Raw genomic sequence first — 13,905 nt, forward strand, 5'->3', positions numbered from 1 at the left:
ACTGTCGTTGATAGTATTGTTTTGTCATATCACAGCGCCATCTACCGATATGGAGGTTAAGCATTTCTCAAAAAAGAAAAAACTACATTTCCCATAATCCCTATAATTTATGGCGGATTCTAAGATGGGTAGTTAGCTACTGTCCACATTACAGATACCGCTTCGTAAGTCATTTTACGTGTATTGTCGCTTTACGTGTTTATTTGATTCATCACACCGAAGGCATGTTAGTTCAGATATTCTATCAATCCTGCTCTCTTTGGCCAGACTTGTTTCAAGGTTGGGTCACCCACTCAGTCAGATGAGGTGTTCTAAGCTAGCGAGGTTGCTAAAAGGTCTGACCCAAAATGATGGAAGACCTCTGTGTCTGTGGATGTTTCAAAGTGCAGCTGCCTGCGAGGTGGTTTCACTTTCAACGGTAAATCATACACCTTATTTATGCATTACATTTTCATATTTTTTCTTTTTGGCTTGCATTAGTTCTGCATTGAGGCACTTGTGTCAAGGGATTGAAGTTGAAGCTGCTAAGCGAGTGGACAGAAGATGCTGCGCAGAAAGCCCACCCGCCTGGAGCTGAAGTTGGACGACACTGAGGAGTTTGAGAGTGTTAAGAAAGAGCTCGAGGTGAGTAGCTACCCGTTAGTTTATAATAAGTTAGCTGGACATCATCATCACCCTGTATTAAAATGCATTCTTTGTCGACCATTGCCACCTATTCACTGTATGATGGCAATACCTGTAGGCCTTATGAACTTTGCACCACTTCACACACAATCCTAATTGGCCACAATGTCAATCTGTTCACTTTTGTCTTCCTTCCAGAGTCGAAAGAAACAGCGAGATGAAGTGGATGTTGTCGGTGTCGCCACGTCTAGCGAGATGGTGGGGGCCTCAGGTGGAGGAGGGGACGGGAAGACAAGGGAACAGATGATCAATGAGCGCATCGGCTACAAGCCTCATCCTAAACCCAACACCTTGCCGTCTCTCTTTGGAAACCTACAGTTTTAGACTCATAATGGACTTATTGGACTCATTAAACTGAGACTGCTAAAACAGTTGGCCCCTCCAATTCAGAATGGTGTGTGGATGACACTGTGACTCATTGATGATGACTAAGTCAATGTTCTTTAACTCAGTCAGAGTGACATTTGAGATCTCCCAAGGTCAACTATTATCTCTTCAGAGAAATGTGTAAGATAGTGAGGATCATAAAAAAAAAAACATGGCTTGTAAAATCAATATTCTCTTAAGTAATATTGTTCTGTGTACTTGAATGCTACTATGTTTTGCAATACAAACATATTGAAAGGCCTTTTTGTACAATACGGTATGATTGTTTCATGTGAGCGGTAGTGTACTTGCACCTCACCATTAGTATGAAGTTATGAACAGCAAAATCAGTTAATTTACATTGATGATTCACTTTATACTGGTGCCGATGGAACTGAACAAAAGGCATGTACAGTATATTCATTGCTCTGAAGACACAAAAATCTATGACTCATCACCTCGGACAGAATAAAAGAAACACAATTCTTAATTGACACCATTTATTACAGCACTGTAAATATGTCCAACTATACAAACATGTCTGTGGACTGTCGACAGTCCAGGTAATGTTCACACTGCCACTGCACCAGAGTGGCTGTCAGATTCCCACTGCGATTTGGCCTGTCTGCCTCAACGCTTCATTTGTACAGTAGATGGTAATTCATACATGATCCCACATGAAGCAGAAAAAGTAATACGTGTTTAAATATGCACTAGCTACTTCGTAAGTTTCTGGCTTGATCGTAACAAGAACCTGTGGCTGTTAAAAGTAATGGCAACTGGGAATTTGACTCCCAAACCAGCACGGCACAATTTCACTCAGGCAACTGATACAAACAGTACAGTACAACACTAACATTTATCTCAGAAATAAAAAAAGAACACAATTAAGGTAAACTAAAAGACAAACTAAAAGTGACATCTCTTTAGATTCTACTTCAAATATATCCCCATTCTGTCAATGGGTGTACTGTAGTGAGGCCTATACACCGATAGGTCACAAGAAGTGCAGTATTGTGTTACTCGGCCAGTCCGAGAAAGCACTGTATCCAGCCTCCTACTTTCACAGAGTTCCCTGCTCACCAATATGACCTGAGCACTTGTACCAATAAGGAAACTAGCATCTATGACATTACATGCCAATTTAACCCTATTGGATGAACGTTTCTTCTAAGAATAGCAGGGAGCCCCACTTTGCCAAGACATTAAACTAACCCTTTTTAGGCTGAAGTTTCTAGGCACCTCTCTATATGGTCAGATTAGACCCAATAATCTGCTCAATATACATTATTTCCTAACAAGCTGATTAAAGATTTGGCCAGTAAACACTTTAAGATTGGAAATATTTTAAATGCCAACACTGTTCCAATTTACAGCAGTTAAAAAGTATTTGCTGGAGGTTAAGGTGGCAACAGAATTGACATATTACAAATGTTCACCTCAATACTTGTATGCCTGGTGTCATTGATAACTCTTTAGACTGCTTACATGTTGTCTGTGTTTATACACTGCATGGCAGTGTGTATAATTAAGAGGGTAAGTAATAGTTTCTGGGGGGTATTCCATCAACGCCCCTAAAGGAAAATCCACGCTTCTTTTCTTTTTGATAAATCTAGCGAGACATACCAAAATAAGCCTGGATTTTCCATTAGCGACGTTAATGGAATACCCCCCTGGTGCATGTTGTTAGCTATACTTTTAATTCATATCACGTGATTAAGAAAGAGTTAATCGTCCTTCACTGCTTGTCCATTGGACAAACTTTTTAAATGCTGCTGGCACTGCTGCAGACCCATGGATCCAGTCTGCAGTTGCCCTGTCACATGTTCTGTCACATGTTCCTTCCTTTAAGGCAAAGGGTTAAATAAGGCTGCCTCACTATCCCCCCCCCCCTCATAAAAGAAAGACCTTTCAGCCCTGTTGTGAGACACTGATTATTTATGGTCCCCACCAGATAGTCAGATGGAACAGATAGACTTGAGGACATCACTACTCAATACTAACACAACGGTCTTTGAGGAGAGTGCGGTGTGCTCGTGTTAAATGCCCTGGGCGAGCAGGTGACCCTAAAGGTTGGACATGTATAAATTGTTGTGCTATAACAAAAGCATGAACTGGGAAGAATGGCACACCTGGGGGAGGTTGATGTTGACTCGACAGATGTAGTGACTTAGACTGGGGGCAGGGAAGTACAATAAGACAGTGACCAGCATGTGGCGGACCAGCAGCGTCTTATGGTGCTTTGGGTTGTCTGTGATAGGCTGGCCCCATTCATGGAGCTACCCCAGGACAGACTTCAATGTCACAAAAGTAGCATTTAAATTATGACTGACAACAATTCCCATGATATAATCTCAAGCAGCTTTTGTGTGACAAAATAGACAGTCTAAATTAGGCTGTATGTAGACAGTCTAAATTAGGCTGTATGTAAATAAAAAAAGATGTTTTGGCATGATTAAGATGGGGATTGAATGAAGAATGCCTGTCTGTGTGTGTGTGTGTGTGTGTGTGTGTGTGTGTGTGTGTGTGTGTGTGTTTCTGTGAGGAGAAGGAAGAGAGACTGGGGGTGTTAATGGCAGTGTTCAGTGATGTCCACGACCACAGCCTTTTTCCAACTGAACAGGAAGTAACCGACTCCTGCGCCCAGCGCCACGGCGATGCACAGGTAACCGTTGTAGGTCATGAAGACTAACATGAGGAAGTAGCTGACCACCACTTGGACAATGTGCAACACCGTCTGCAAAGTGTGGGCTAGACTCAGCATCCTCTGGCTGGAGAAGACAACACAGAAATCATTAAGAATGTATTCCTCAAATTCACTGCACTGGATCACACACATTATATTAATATATGAATACACATATATATTAATACTCCCCAGTGCTTTATTGCTACACCATACAAAACAACTTCTACAAACGTCTCCCAATTCTCTCCCCTTTTTCCCTGAAGTGTGCATTAGTGTCTTCTATTACATCTCCATCTTCTACTACAAATACATCAGGACAGGAGAGCCAGTGGGACAACTGTTGCATCTGTACTAGTTTGACACATGGGTGTAAAGGGCAGCACTTCCCTGTTTACTGTTAAGTGAGGAGTGGTGCATCATGGTCCTACTCACCCCACAGTCTTATGAGTCTCCATGAGCATCGTGCCATCTGCCCCCGGGACTGGCATGGAGTTGTAGCGCACGTTGACCTGGTTTCTCCGCAGCAGGAACTCTCTGCCTATCTTCAGCCCCTCGTAGAACACAGCCAGCAGGAAACAACCGATGCAGGCCCCGACCATCTCTGAAAGAACCACCATGGATGGTACAGAATTGCTGGTGTTTTAAAACGCCTACCCCAAGACACTTTAGCTTAACAGTCATTGTTATTGCCCATGTTTAATGTTTAAAGCAGCTAAAATATAAAATCAAAATACACCAACCTCCGATTGTGTTGATGACAAGCCCAGAGAACAAAAGCTCCACATTTGTGTACCCGAAGTAGAATGTCATTTGCTACAGAACAAAAACAAACATGCATTTATGAATGAATTTAAACACACATCTACATGGCCACCGCATTTCAATCAGAATATACATTTTGAAGAAAAAAATGCCCTCTCATTAAGTGCCATTTACACTTCAGATTAGCCTAGAAGTTGCGGCACTGCTGCCTTTCATCAGAGTCAAATTTGTAACCTAGTGAGAGGGTTTGTGGGAAAAGCTAAGACCAGGTGCCAAGCCCACTCACCATCATCATGTGGCCTGGCATAGCTCCTCCTGAGTGATCCCCGTGGGAGTCTGTGACTGCAGGAGCCATGGTGCCATGGTCGTGGGACTGATGGTGACTGTGGTCCATACTTACAGCTTACAGCTACAAAAACCAGGAAATAAAAGAGCAAAAGACAAACAGAAACATGTCATGAAACAAGTCAGTCAAGCATGGTTCTCAGCTTTACCAGTTCATTTGGCCGTGACCTGTTGCTATTGTTGTAGCAATGCCAAATACGTAGTCTCTCCTACATTGTGCAAAAATTACTGTGAAGTTTCTTTTGATGCTGAGAGGGAAGTGAAACTTCTTGTAGAACAAGCTCTACCAAATTAACTTGTTGTGTACAGTATGTTGCTTATTCTCTAAAGAAAACAACCCAGATATTTTCCAGGTGTAAGTACAGCTTAGGTGACCGTGACGTCACCTCACCACATATTCCAGGAACCAGACAGTCTATCTGTGTGCTTCAGGGAGGACAACACGTCCAGGAACCAGACAGTCTATCTGTGTGCTTCAGGGAGGGCAAAGTGCCCTGGTCCTGGTGCTTAGCAGGGTGTCATGACCAGTACAGCCACACCAGAGGACAAGCTCCAGATCCTCCAATAACAAACACTTAGGCTAGTTTCTGAGTCAGCACTGACTCAAAAGTTAACACCCTAATTGAACCCGTCAAGAGTCTCAAACTGTCCAGTGTTATTAGAGAGATGCTGCAGATATTCTGGGTTATCAGAGAAGTTTATGAATCATGCACCTAATCACATCTTGAGAACACTGATTGAACCCATTGTAACTGATTAGACATTTCTTGATATTATAGTTGTGCCTATGTATAAACACAACTGTTTCTGGTCAAAACACATTTACAGACAAGATATTGTAGACGGCAGCCTTTTTACATTTTGTAATCTAGTCCATTTAGGGATAATACTGTACATTTCCTGGTTACTGAAGTAAAATGCTTTGTTTGAAATGTGATGTACGTACAATCCACACCAATACAAACCTTCTAAAATGCACAATTCGGCAATCAGTTAGGTTGTCATCATATATTAAAAAAAACTGTATCTGGTGGACCACTTGAGTGTGCAGGCCCTACTCCATCTTATTACAGAGAGAACCACGGAGATAAACACACTGTAAACCACAGTGTGTCCATCTCATCAGTCTACTGGCTATGAGGCACCTTGAAACCACCTTCCCTATTGAGAGAGGCAATCACTTGACTAAAAAGATTATCCACTTCAGAGCTCTACCAGGAACCTCACTGATCTAATGGCCAAACAACCCCAGGTCACATCGAAACAGAACTGCTTTCATAATCCAATAAATACCCACATAAGGCCATCAATGTCAATAAATTAGAGACAAAACATGTTATACTGAAGGTCTGGAACACCCTGAGGCTGGAATCAAATCAGAGGCAAATGAAAACACACAAAATGACATCATCAGTCCAATTAGGCTGCTATGGCTAACAGGAAAAAAAGCTGGCCTCTCCCTAAACAAGCACGACAAAGGTCCATACTGTATTAATGCAAGTGTAGTTAACTTCATCGGACCTTAACACCTAACGCAGCATCATAAGCCATCGGTGCATTACAAGTCCGACGTCATCTTTAAAGATTTTGCAAAAGAACCAAGTCAGATTTGCTAAGTCAAAGTGAATAGAAAGTTCTTACCATTACACCTAGGGAGAATAGACCAAACCTAAGATCACCATGTCCTTGTAGGCAAGAGAAAACAGCCTGTCGTCTACGTTAAAAGGTACAGTACAAGCTTTGAGATCAGAGAAGTTCAATACATCTGTGCTCCACATGAGGTTGTAAAACCCATTGTGAAATGTTCCTTCCTGCAAGTCCTTGAAAATCATAAACATGAACCCAGTGATCTCTTGCTAAAACAAATCCTCATAACCAGAGTAAGTGGCATTCCAACATTGTTTAATAACATATTATTGATGACTTAAGTAGCACATGATGTGAAGTGAACAGATACTCATGTACATCCTCTTGAGCTATGTAAATATTGGATTAACATCTAACATTTCATAGTTCATGAGTAACTCTTCACCTCATGTCACGTACTACTGTATGTCATCAACAATGGGATGTTAAACAGTGTTATGGATTGTTCCAACATGGACAAAGCTCATAACTTCGGCTTTTAGGCTAACCTAACCATCACTCATTAAAATCAATTGCTGTCAGTCAGGTAAGCAAAGATCCCTTTTAGTTATTATTATTACTAATCATTTCATAGTTAATATTAGAGCTCAGCTATAGGTTACATAAACACAGAAAACATACATTAACAAGTAGTGCATAGCTATTTTTGCACAACATTCAACAAACATTTAGGGCTCACCTTGAAACATACAATTCTAAAACTAAAAACACTCAATTCTATTCAAGATGATGTCTCATCATCACACGTCAAAACAAAAACCCAAATGTCTCACCACATTCAGCGCCTCTGTTACAACTACTTGTCGATGTGTGTGCGTGTTCATGCAGGAGTGGCAGTCCAACAGATGTGCACAGGTGTGAGGTACGTCTCTGAATGGGCTGTCCTGCTTGGGTCTGTGTGTGAGTGGGAAAGTGAATGTGTGTGTGCACGAGTGCATTAAGCTGCCTCTATGACTTCCCCTCATGTGACCATTCTTCTGCCTCTGATTTTCCCCTCTGATCCAGCCAATCGCATGTCTTTATCCCAGCAAATCACATGTCGTTGTCCTCCCCTACCAGGAAACAACCACAGTCATAATTTGTGCTTTACTCTATTAGTCATCTCTCCCAATTTCAGACTGATCCCTGCCACATTTCAGTGGGGAAACCTGTCCTTTGACCGGACAAACAATCAGAACCAAACTGTGTAGTAGCCTAGGGCTATGTTTTCATCAGTGTGTGAATGCACTGTTAGATAGGCACACTCCATAATTCATCCAACAATTGATATGTTGAATTGTTGGCTTGATCAAAACTGTATCCAGCTACAAAAAAACCTGACTAGTATGCAGCCTGATTTCCTGTGACTAGAGCCCTGTAGACATCACTGTTACTTATTAGTATTTTATGATGTCTAAACAGAGACCTTTAAGCTAAAGATAAAACATGAACCCTTGGGGTAACACGTGGACTTTGCAACGTGCAGAGCAGTAGGCCTATACCTGCACCTTCAGTCAAAATTCAGTTATGTTGATTGGCTTACCTCTCACCTTCAGCTATGTGGAACAAAAAGGTGAAAGTGCATGTCACACATATAATGGCTGAATAGGCGAGAACTTTCTTCAGCTCCAGCTATAAGGCTAGTTTTAGATGTATCCCAAAGTTCAGTGCCATGATTGTGGAAAACAGTAGACAGTGTGTAATGTCATTAGAGATTGCCACTGATGCATGGTAATGGAACTCTTTAAGACACCTCAGTCATGGGCGGTAAATAGCCCTTGACCCTGTATTCTATCTATCTGTATTCTATCTAGGCTATGCCTTGACCTACAAGACCTAATAGGCTACTGAGTATTTCTCTTATCAGAGGCACCACTGACACTTATTGGCTCACACATGATCAAATAATCCTTTCAGGCTGGACAGTAAACTACTGACCTCATTTTGTCCACCATAGCGCATAATTGCCAGACTTCAAAAACATTCCTCTACGCAACAGACTCCCAGTTCAATACAAGTTTATAGTATAGCCTACTGTAGAAAATTATCCTAGCTTAATGCCAATGAACATTGGCATGTTAGAATGCTGAGCATTATTACAAAAAGAGAGTCAGCATGGTAGCTAATTAACAGTAAAGTCCAGTAAATGATTTTAAAAATCTTACTTGCAAGGTTAGTAAACAAATCAGAATGTATTTACCGTTCATTAACTAGGCTACAGGTCAGATTTACTTCTGCTAGCAATCATAACTGTGACATCTGTCTCCAAAAATGAGAATGACTCCTGTTGTGTTTACATTCTGCAGTTTGTGGTGTATGGACTTGGATAGTGTATCTCAACTTCCACTGGAGTATAGCTATGTAGTTTCCATTCCATCTATTAATCTCTCCAGCTTTGATTAACTGTAGCCTAGTTGTTTCTGTGTTATGTCCTCTTATGTTTAAGACTCAAAATGTGAATTGTTAAAAGGAAAATTTGACAAGTGAACATGAGTTAGGGTTAGGGTTTTATTCACCAACCAAAAATCTGTTAAAAAGGATCTTTAAATAACCAAGATCAAAGTTGCTAACAAACCACTGCACCTTTTCAGGAGACCAACTGACAAATAACGTTACTTGTCCCCCTCCAGGATAATGCATGACCAGTTCTTAGGTCTGTCCATAAACCTGTTTAAAACACTTGCCAGGGAAACAGAGGGTTCAGGCACCTCGGACCAGTGCCAATGGGAAATGGCCAACGAACACAGCAGAGCTGAAGACAGTATGTCCCTCTGTTTGGATACTGTCGCTCAAAGAAACAAAAGAGCACTCTCCCCCACTCATAAACATTCCTTCCATTCACATTTCTGTGTCTAAATGAAAACATAACAAAGGTATGACCCCTTTGCATCAGATTTTTTTTTTTTTTTTTTTAAGTCAGTGGAAATTATCACAGGACTACATTATATACATAATATACAAGGAGCAGCAGACTTCCATCAATATGCATATGAAGGCTCTATACATTCCTTGCAGATAGTTGATTACAGGGATAGCCTACCATTACAACCAAGTCGTGGCTCTCTCCTGTGCACATAATATAATAATATACTGTAAAACCATCACTTTTCTGTCATAGAGGGTGGATTATAATGATAGGTCATGTGCTTAAATTGGCCATGAAAATCATGGAAAGAAGCAGACTATAGAGTGGCAGATACAGCTGCTTTCGTGTGTTGTAGCTAATTAGTTGTGGCAGCAGAAAAAAAATACACGTGGATAAATTACAGCAACATAAAAAATGCTTTACAAACATGACTTTATAGTTGGACCCACCTCTTTGGGTGGACCTATAAATTGCAATTGTGTAGCTATTGTTGTAATCTGCTACTCTTCGAAAATACTTGATTGAAGTGGAGTGACAATGATCAAAGATCTAGATAATGAATGGCTCTACAAGAGTAATCCTGTCTTGGAAGAGTTTCTTGACAGGGGGAAACTGAACTGATGTGTTGGCAACTCATTTATCCTCCAAGTCTTTTTAGTATCCTACCCGTACCAGTACCAGTACCACGAATCTCCTGCAACGGTTAGATGCCAGATGTCATCTCTAAATATTTATTTGAAGTTGTGAGGTACTTAGCTAATTACTATTTGCATTACAAGTATCTTTCAATACATATTGATAGCGTGAAATACTTGCTAGCTCACTAGCTTAGCTACCTGGTAGTCTGTGATCTGGACACAGAGGTCAAACAGAGAGACAGGAGGATGTAGATGACATGCTGCTTACCTTACAACCTCTAGCTAATGCGGCTCCTGCGTGACTTTCTTGCGCATAAATCTGTTACAAGTTAATCTTTAGCGAACTATTTGCTTTGAATTGAACTTCCAGACTCCGTCTACGATACTGGCAAAACACCGACAGTGTTTGCCTTCTTCGTGCAAAGCTGACATTTGACAGTCCAGCAAAAATGCTGACGTAGTGCACATATTTTCGTGCGATGGCGAATCACACGAGTCCATTCCGATCGGGGCGGGTACTTCCGCCGCCACATGGCAAGACTGTAGTAATGACGCAATGTCATTGTGCCCATCTTCTCCTGCACAGTATATTTTGATGTAAATAACAGCTGATAACAACGTGTTGCTTTTATTTAATGACTGTATTTGGTTGAACTCCACACAACGTAGCTTCGATCATCAACGTGTGGTACTGCAGTTTGAGGAAACACATTCTTTCACCCTTTTCTGTGTTTATATTTATATTGACGTGTTGTAGTGACCCCTGGAGGAATGTCTTATATTTGACATGTACATTTCAGAAGAGGCTTTCATGAGCCCTTTCAAGAGACCATGCATATCTGACTCATCACACGCTTATGCATGCAGTTTCAAATAATGTTCTTGTCTGGTGTATTGTGTTGGAATAGCTAAGGAATCTCACATCCACTGCAACCAGGTGTTAGAGGTAATAGGCTAAATAAACTTGACCTATAGTCATTAATACAGAATTCAAACAAGTGTACACCACCAGAACAATTTATTGTTTTTGTTTAATTTAATGTCAACGTCTGTGAACAGAGAGGAATGTTCACTTAACATACATACATACACACACGTCATATAGCCTTTGAAAGGATACGGAACAACTGGGCAACAGGATAACATTTAAACAAAATAGATTTGTGCAGTTGGGGTTGCTTCTTTTCATGTCTAAAATCTATTAAGTCAAAGAGGAAATAGGTCTGTGTTTTGGTCTCTACAAGTTGTTGAAATAACTCAAGAACAATATAAATAAATATCACACTGCACAGCAAGACACACACTCATACACATTATCTTCACAGAAATGATTGATACTACAACAAGCCATTGAGACGGAACCAGAGACAGACACACTGCATTGCATAAGGCCAGGCAATAAATATACTTATACCAGATTTAAGATTACCCACCACATCAATGTACAGGATTGAATAGTTATGAATAGGAATGGTTGAGGTGTATGGTGTTTATAGGTATAGATGTATCAGTGGGGCCTGTAGCAACTCTGATAGCAATACAATGGGGGTCTGTCTCAGTGATTCCTCAGGATAGGAGATGGTGATGGAGAAATTAGTCTAGCCAGCAAAACGATAATTGGCATGAATTTCTGGCTTGATGTCACACACCATCGTCAGCAGATTGCCCAGCACAGTTTCCCGGTTCTGCTGGTAACTGGTCTGGATGCGGGCCATCTTGTCCACTGTCTCTTTGTCCACTTCAACAGCAGAGTTACCATGAGAGCCCAGGGCCTTATGAAGAATACAACAAAGATGGGTTTTAATTAGTCATTAGCCATTTTACAAGACAAAACATTGTTAACAAACATAGACCTACAATACATGGTATGACATCCAATACCCAAGTTAACAACTACCGTTCATGTATTTTTCCACATTAATCTAATGTAGAATATAAGCATGATCCAACTACTACATTCTTCCAATTCAAACCGATCCCGCTCCAGTGTCTCACCGCAGCTTCCTTGGTTTTAAACTCTTTCTCCCTCTGCATGCGGTACTGCTCAATCTCCGCCTGGGCTTCCTCCTTGGCCTGCTTCAGACGACGATTCTTACCTGAACAAACACAAACAAAGTATAATAGATCATCAAATACATGAGAAAATAACATGTTTATGTTCTACCAAATATGTGGCATTTGATAGGCACTTCCTGGCAAAAGAGGGTTTGGGACATCACATGATATTTTAATAAATAGGGAAGTGAAAGCAAGGAAGAATTGAAGACAACTAGGCCTACAACATTTCACCAGACTGGAGGGCAAAGAAAAAATGGTGGAATATGGACTTTTTTCTTCTGTGACTCAGTGTCATGTTACAGTCTGTGCATCTAAAAACTCAAAGGTGACAGACAACTTCGTTAGTGATATTATCTAGTATTCTGTCAATTATAGGCCTATATGTTGGTAGTAATTGACAGCCCTGCCCTTTCTAGATACATTCTACAAACAGTATTTGAGTGGGGAGGGGTCCCTTGACTTGTACATTCCAACCACTCAGTGCAAGATTCCACAAAGACAAACAAATTACATTGTGACTGTTCTGCATGGGCTTAACATTCGTACTCAGAGCCATTTTAAAAGAAGCAATAATACATTTGGAGCAAAATCGCAGCGCTGTTTAGCCCCGAACAGCTGGTAAGCAAATTAACTAAGGCTATATTAAAATAACATTTTATTAGCTGGGTTATAAACCATTGGCGATTTCAATAACTGAAGTGACATTACTACATTATCTCTATGGAGTTCCCATTGCCATTTAGTGAAATGTCAAATAGGAACATGTCAGTAGTACACACACGGGCAGCGAGCTAGCGCCGTTTAGCTGTATGCTAGCAAGAGCATCAGTTAGCTAGCCGTTTAATGACAGGACATTTTAACTTACGTTTGCGAGCTTCTGCAACCTTTTCTGCTGCTCGCTTTTCAGCTTGCAATAGCTGTTGGATCCCCTGGGACTGACTCGCCATGGCTGTGTGCAGACAGAGATAACTAGGTGAAGACGAAGGAGCTCCAGAAGTAGAGGTGTGCTGTCGAGCGAAGGTCGGACTGGGCTTTACTGCATCAGTCAGCTGACAGGGCGTCAGGGAGTCAGGCTGGATGACCACGTGACTGGGTCAATCATTGGGTGCGCTCGGTTTGGTCCACCGACGTTACTGTATCCCGATTCCCGACAGAGCAAATTTGACATTTTGGAAGATCCTTCTGAAGAAATTGGACTTTACTATTAATGCACTTTAGTCTGATAAATATATTACTTTCACTGAGTTTTCCCATCTGTTTTCTGTGAATTCAAGAAAAAAAATATCCATAACCGCAACTGCATCTAGACCTTATAATATTGTTACGTTATTATAACAATGTTATATTATATTGCCATGGGAGACATAAAATGATGTGCCTCAAATTATAACTTAAAACAGTTAGACCATGTGATTTGCCATGGTATGCATTTGCAACATTGTTTATGTTTTTGTTGGTGGCGCACATTTTCAGTGGTTATCATTTGTCCCATGTATGTCCCATGCATGTTTTTAATGTGTATTTGTTTGATTAACCTGCATATAGAGGAATGCAAATAGAATAATGTAAAATTCGATCAAACAGCATGTATTGATTGTGTGCTATGTGGAGAACCTACGCTTGGCATGCAAGTCGGGCAATAGCCTTTTTCCACAGCTGCATAGTTATGAGGCATATTGCCCTATCTCTGTTGACACTGCCCTGGATGATGCAGAAGCGCTTTTTAACTACGACACAAGTCCGTTCCAACCACCGCCAGCTACAATAACCTTTCATCACATATCACCACAGTGAAAATATAAATATTTCTTATTGGGCAGCATTTTCTAAAAAAAATGTGTTCTTGCACAGAACAATGGTTGCAATTAAAT

At 40.8% G+C, this 13,905-nt stretch overlaps 3 protein-coding genes across 5 annotated transcripts; 1 reads left to right on the forward strand and 2 right to left on the reverse strand.

Annotated features, from left to right (window-relative positions):
* Positions 1–98: 98 nt before the first annotated feature.
* cdc26 (cell division cycle 26 homolog) lies at positions 99–1,518 on the forward strand. The gene is made up of 3 exons (XM_080528426.1): positions 99–164; positions 481–624; positions 823–1,518. The coding sequence occupies exons 2-3, from the start codon at positions 544–546 to the stop codon at positions 1,006–1,008; spliced, it is 267 nt and encodes an 88-aa protein (XP_080384552.1). The 5' UTR covers positions 99–164; positions 481–543; the 3' UTR covers positions 1,009–1,518.
* A 24-nt stretch (positions 1,519–1,542) lies between these two features.
* Positions 1,543–10,381, reverse strand: slc31a1 (solute carrier family 31 member 1). Of its 3 annotated transcripts, none has more exons than XM_080528428.1 (5): positions 10,245–10,381; positions 4,788–4,910; positions 4,480–4,552; positions 4,172–4,340; positions 1,543–3,821 (listed from the first exon to the last, which is right to left on the reverse strand). In XM_080528428.1, the coding sequence occupies exons 2-5, from the start codon at positions 4,893–4,895 to the stop codon at positions 3,620–3,622; spliced, it is 552 nt and encodes a 183-aa protein (XP_080384554.1). In that variant the 5' UTR covers positions 4,896–4,910; positions 10,245–10,381; the 3' UTR covers positions 1,543–3,619. The 3 variants fall into 3 exon arrangements, with proteins under 3 accessions (XP_080384554.1, XP_080384553.1, XP_080384555.1); XM_080528427.1 differs by lacking the exon at positions 10,245–10,381 and adding an exon at positions 7,267–7,445; XM_080528429.1 differs by lacking the exon at positions 10,245–10,381 and adding an exon at positions 6,488–6,571.
* A 606-nt stretch (positions 10,382–10,987) lies between these two features.
* On the reverse strand, positions 10,988–13,055 carry atp6v1g1 (ATPase H+ transporting V1 subunit G1). Its single transcript, XM_080528529.1, has 3 exons — positions 12,900–13,055; positions 11,972–12,072; positions 10,988–11,748 (listed from the first exon to the last, which is right to left on the reverse strand). The coding sequence occupies exons 1-3, from the start codon at positions 12,979–12,981 to the stop codon at positions 11,575–11,577; spliced, it is 357 nt and encodes a 118-aa protein (XP_080384655.1). The 5' UTR covers positions 12,982–13,055; the 3' UTR covers positions 10,988–11,574.
* Between the last annotated feature and the right edge of the window lie 850 nt (positions 13,056–13,905).

This window comes from Nansenia antarctica (assembly GCF_963989245.1).
Source record: "Nansenia antarctica genome assembly, chromosome: 4".
Lineage (NCBI taxonomy): Eukaryota > Metazoa > Chordata > Actinopteri > Argentiniformes > Microstomatidae > Nansenia > Nansenia antarctica.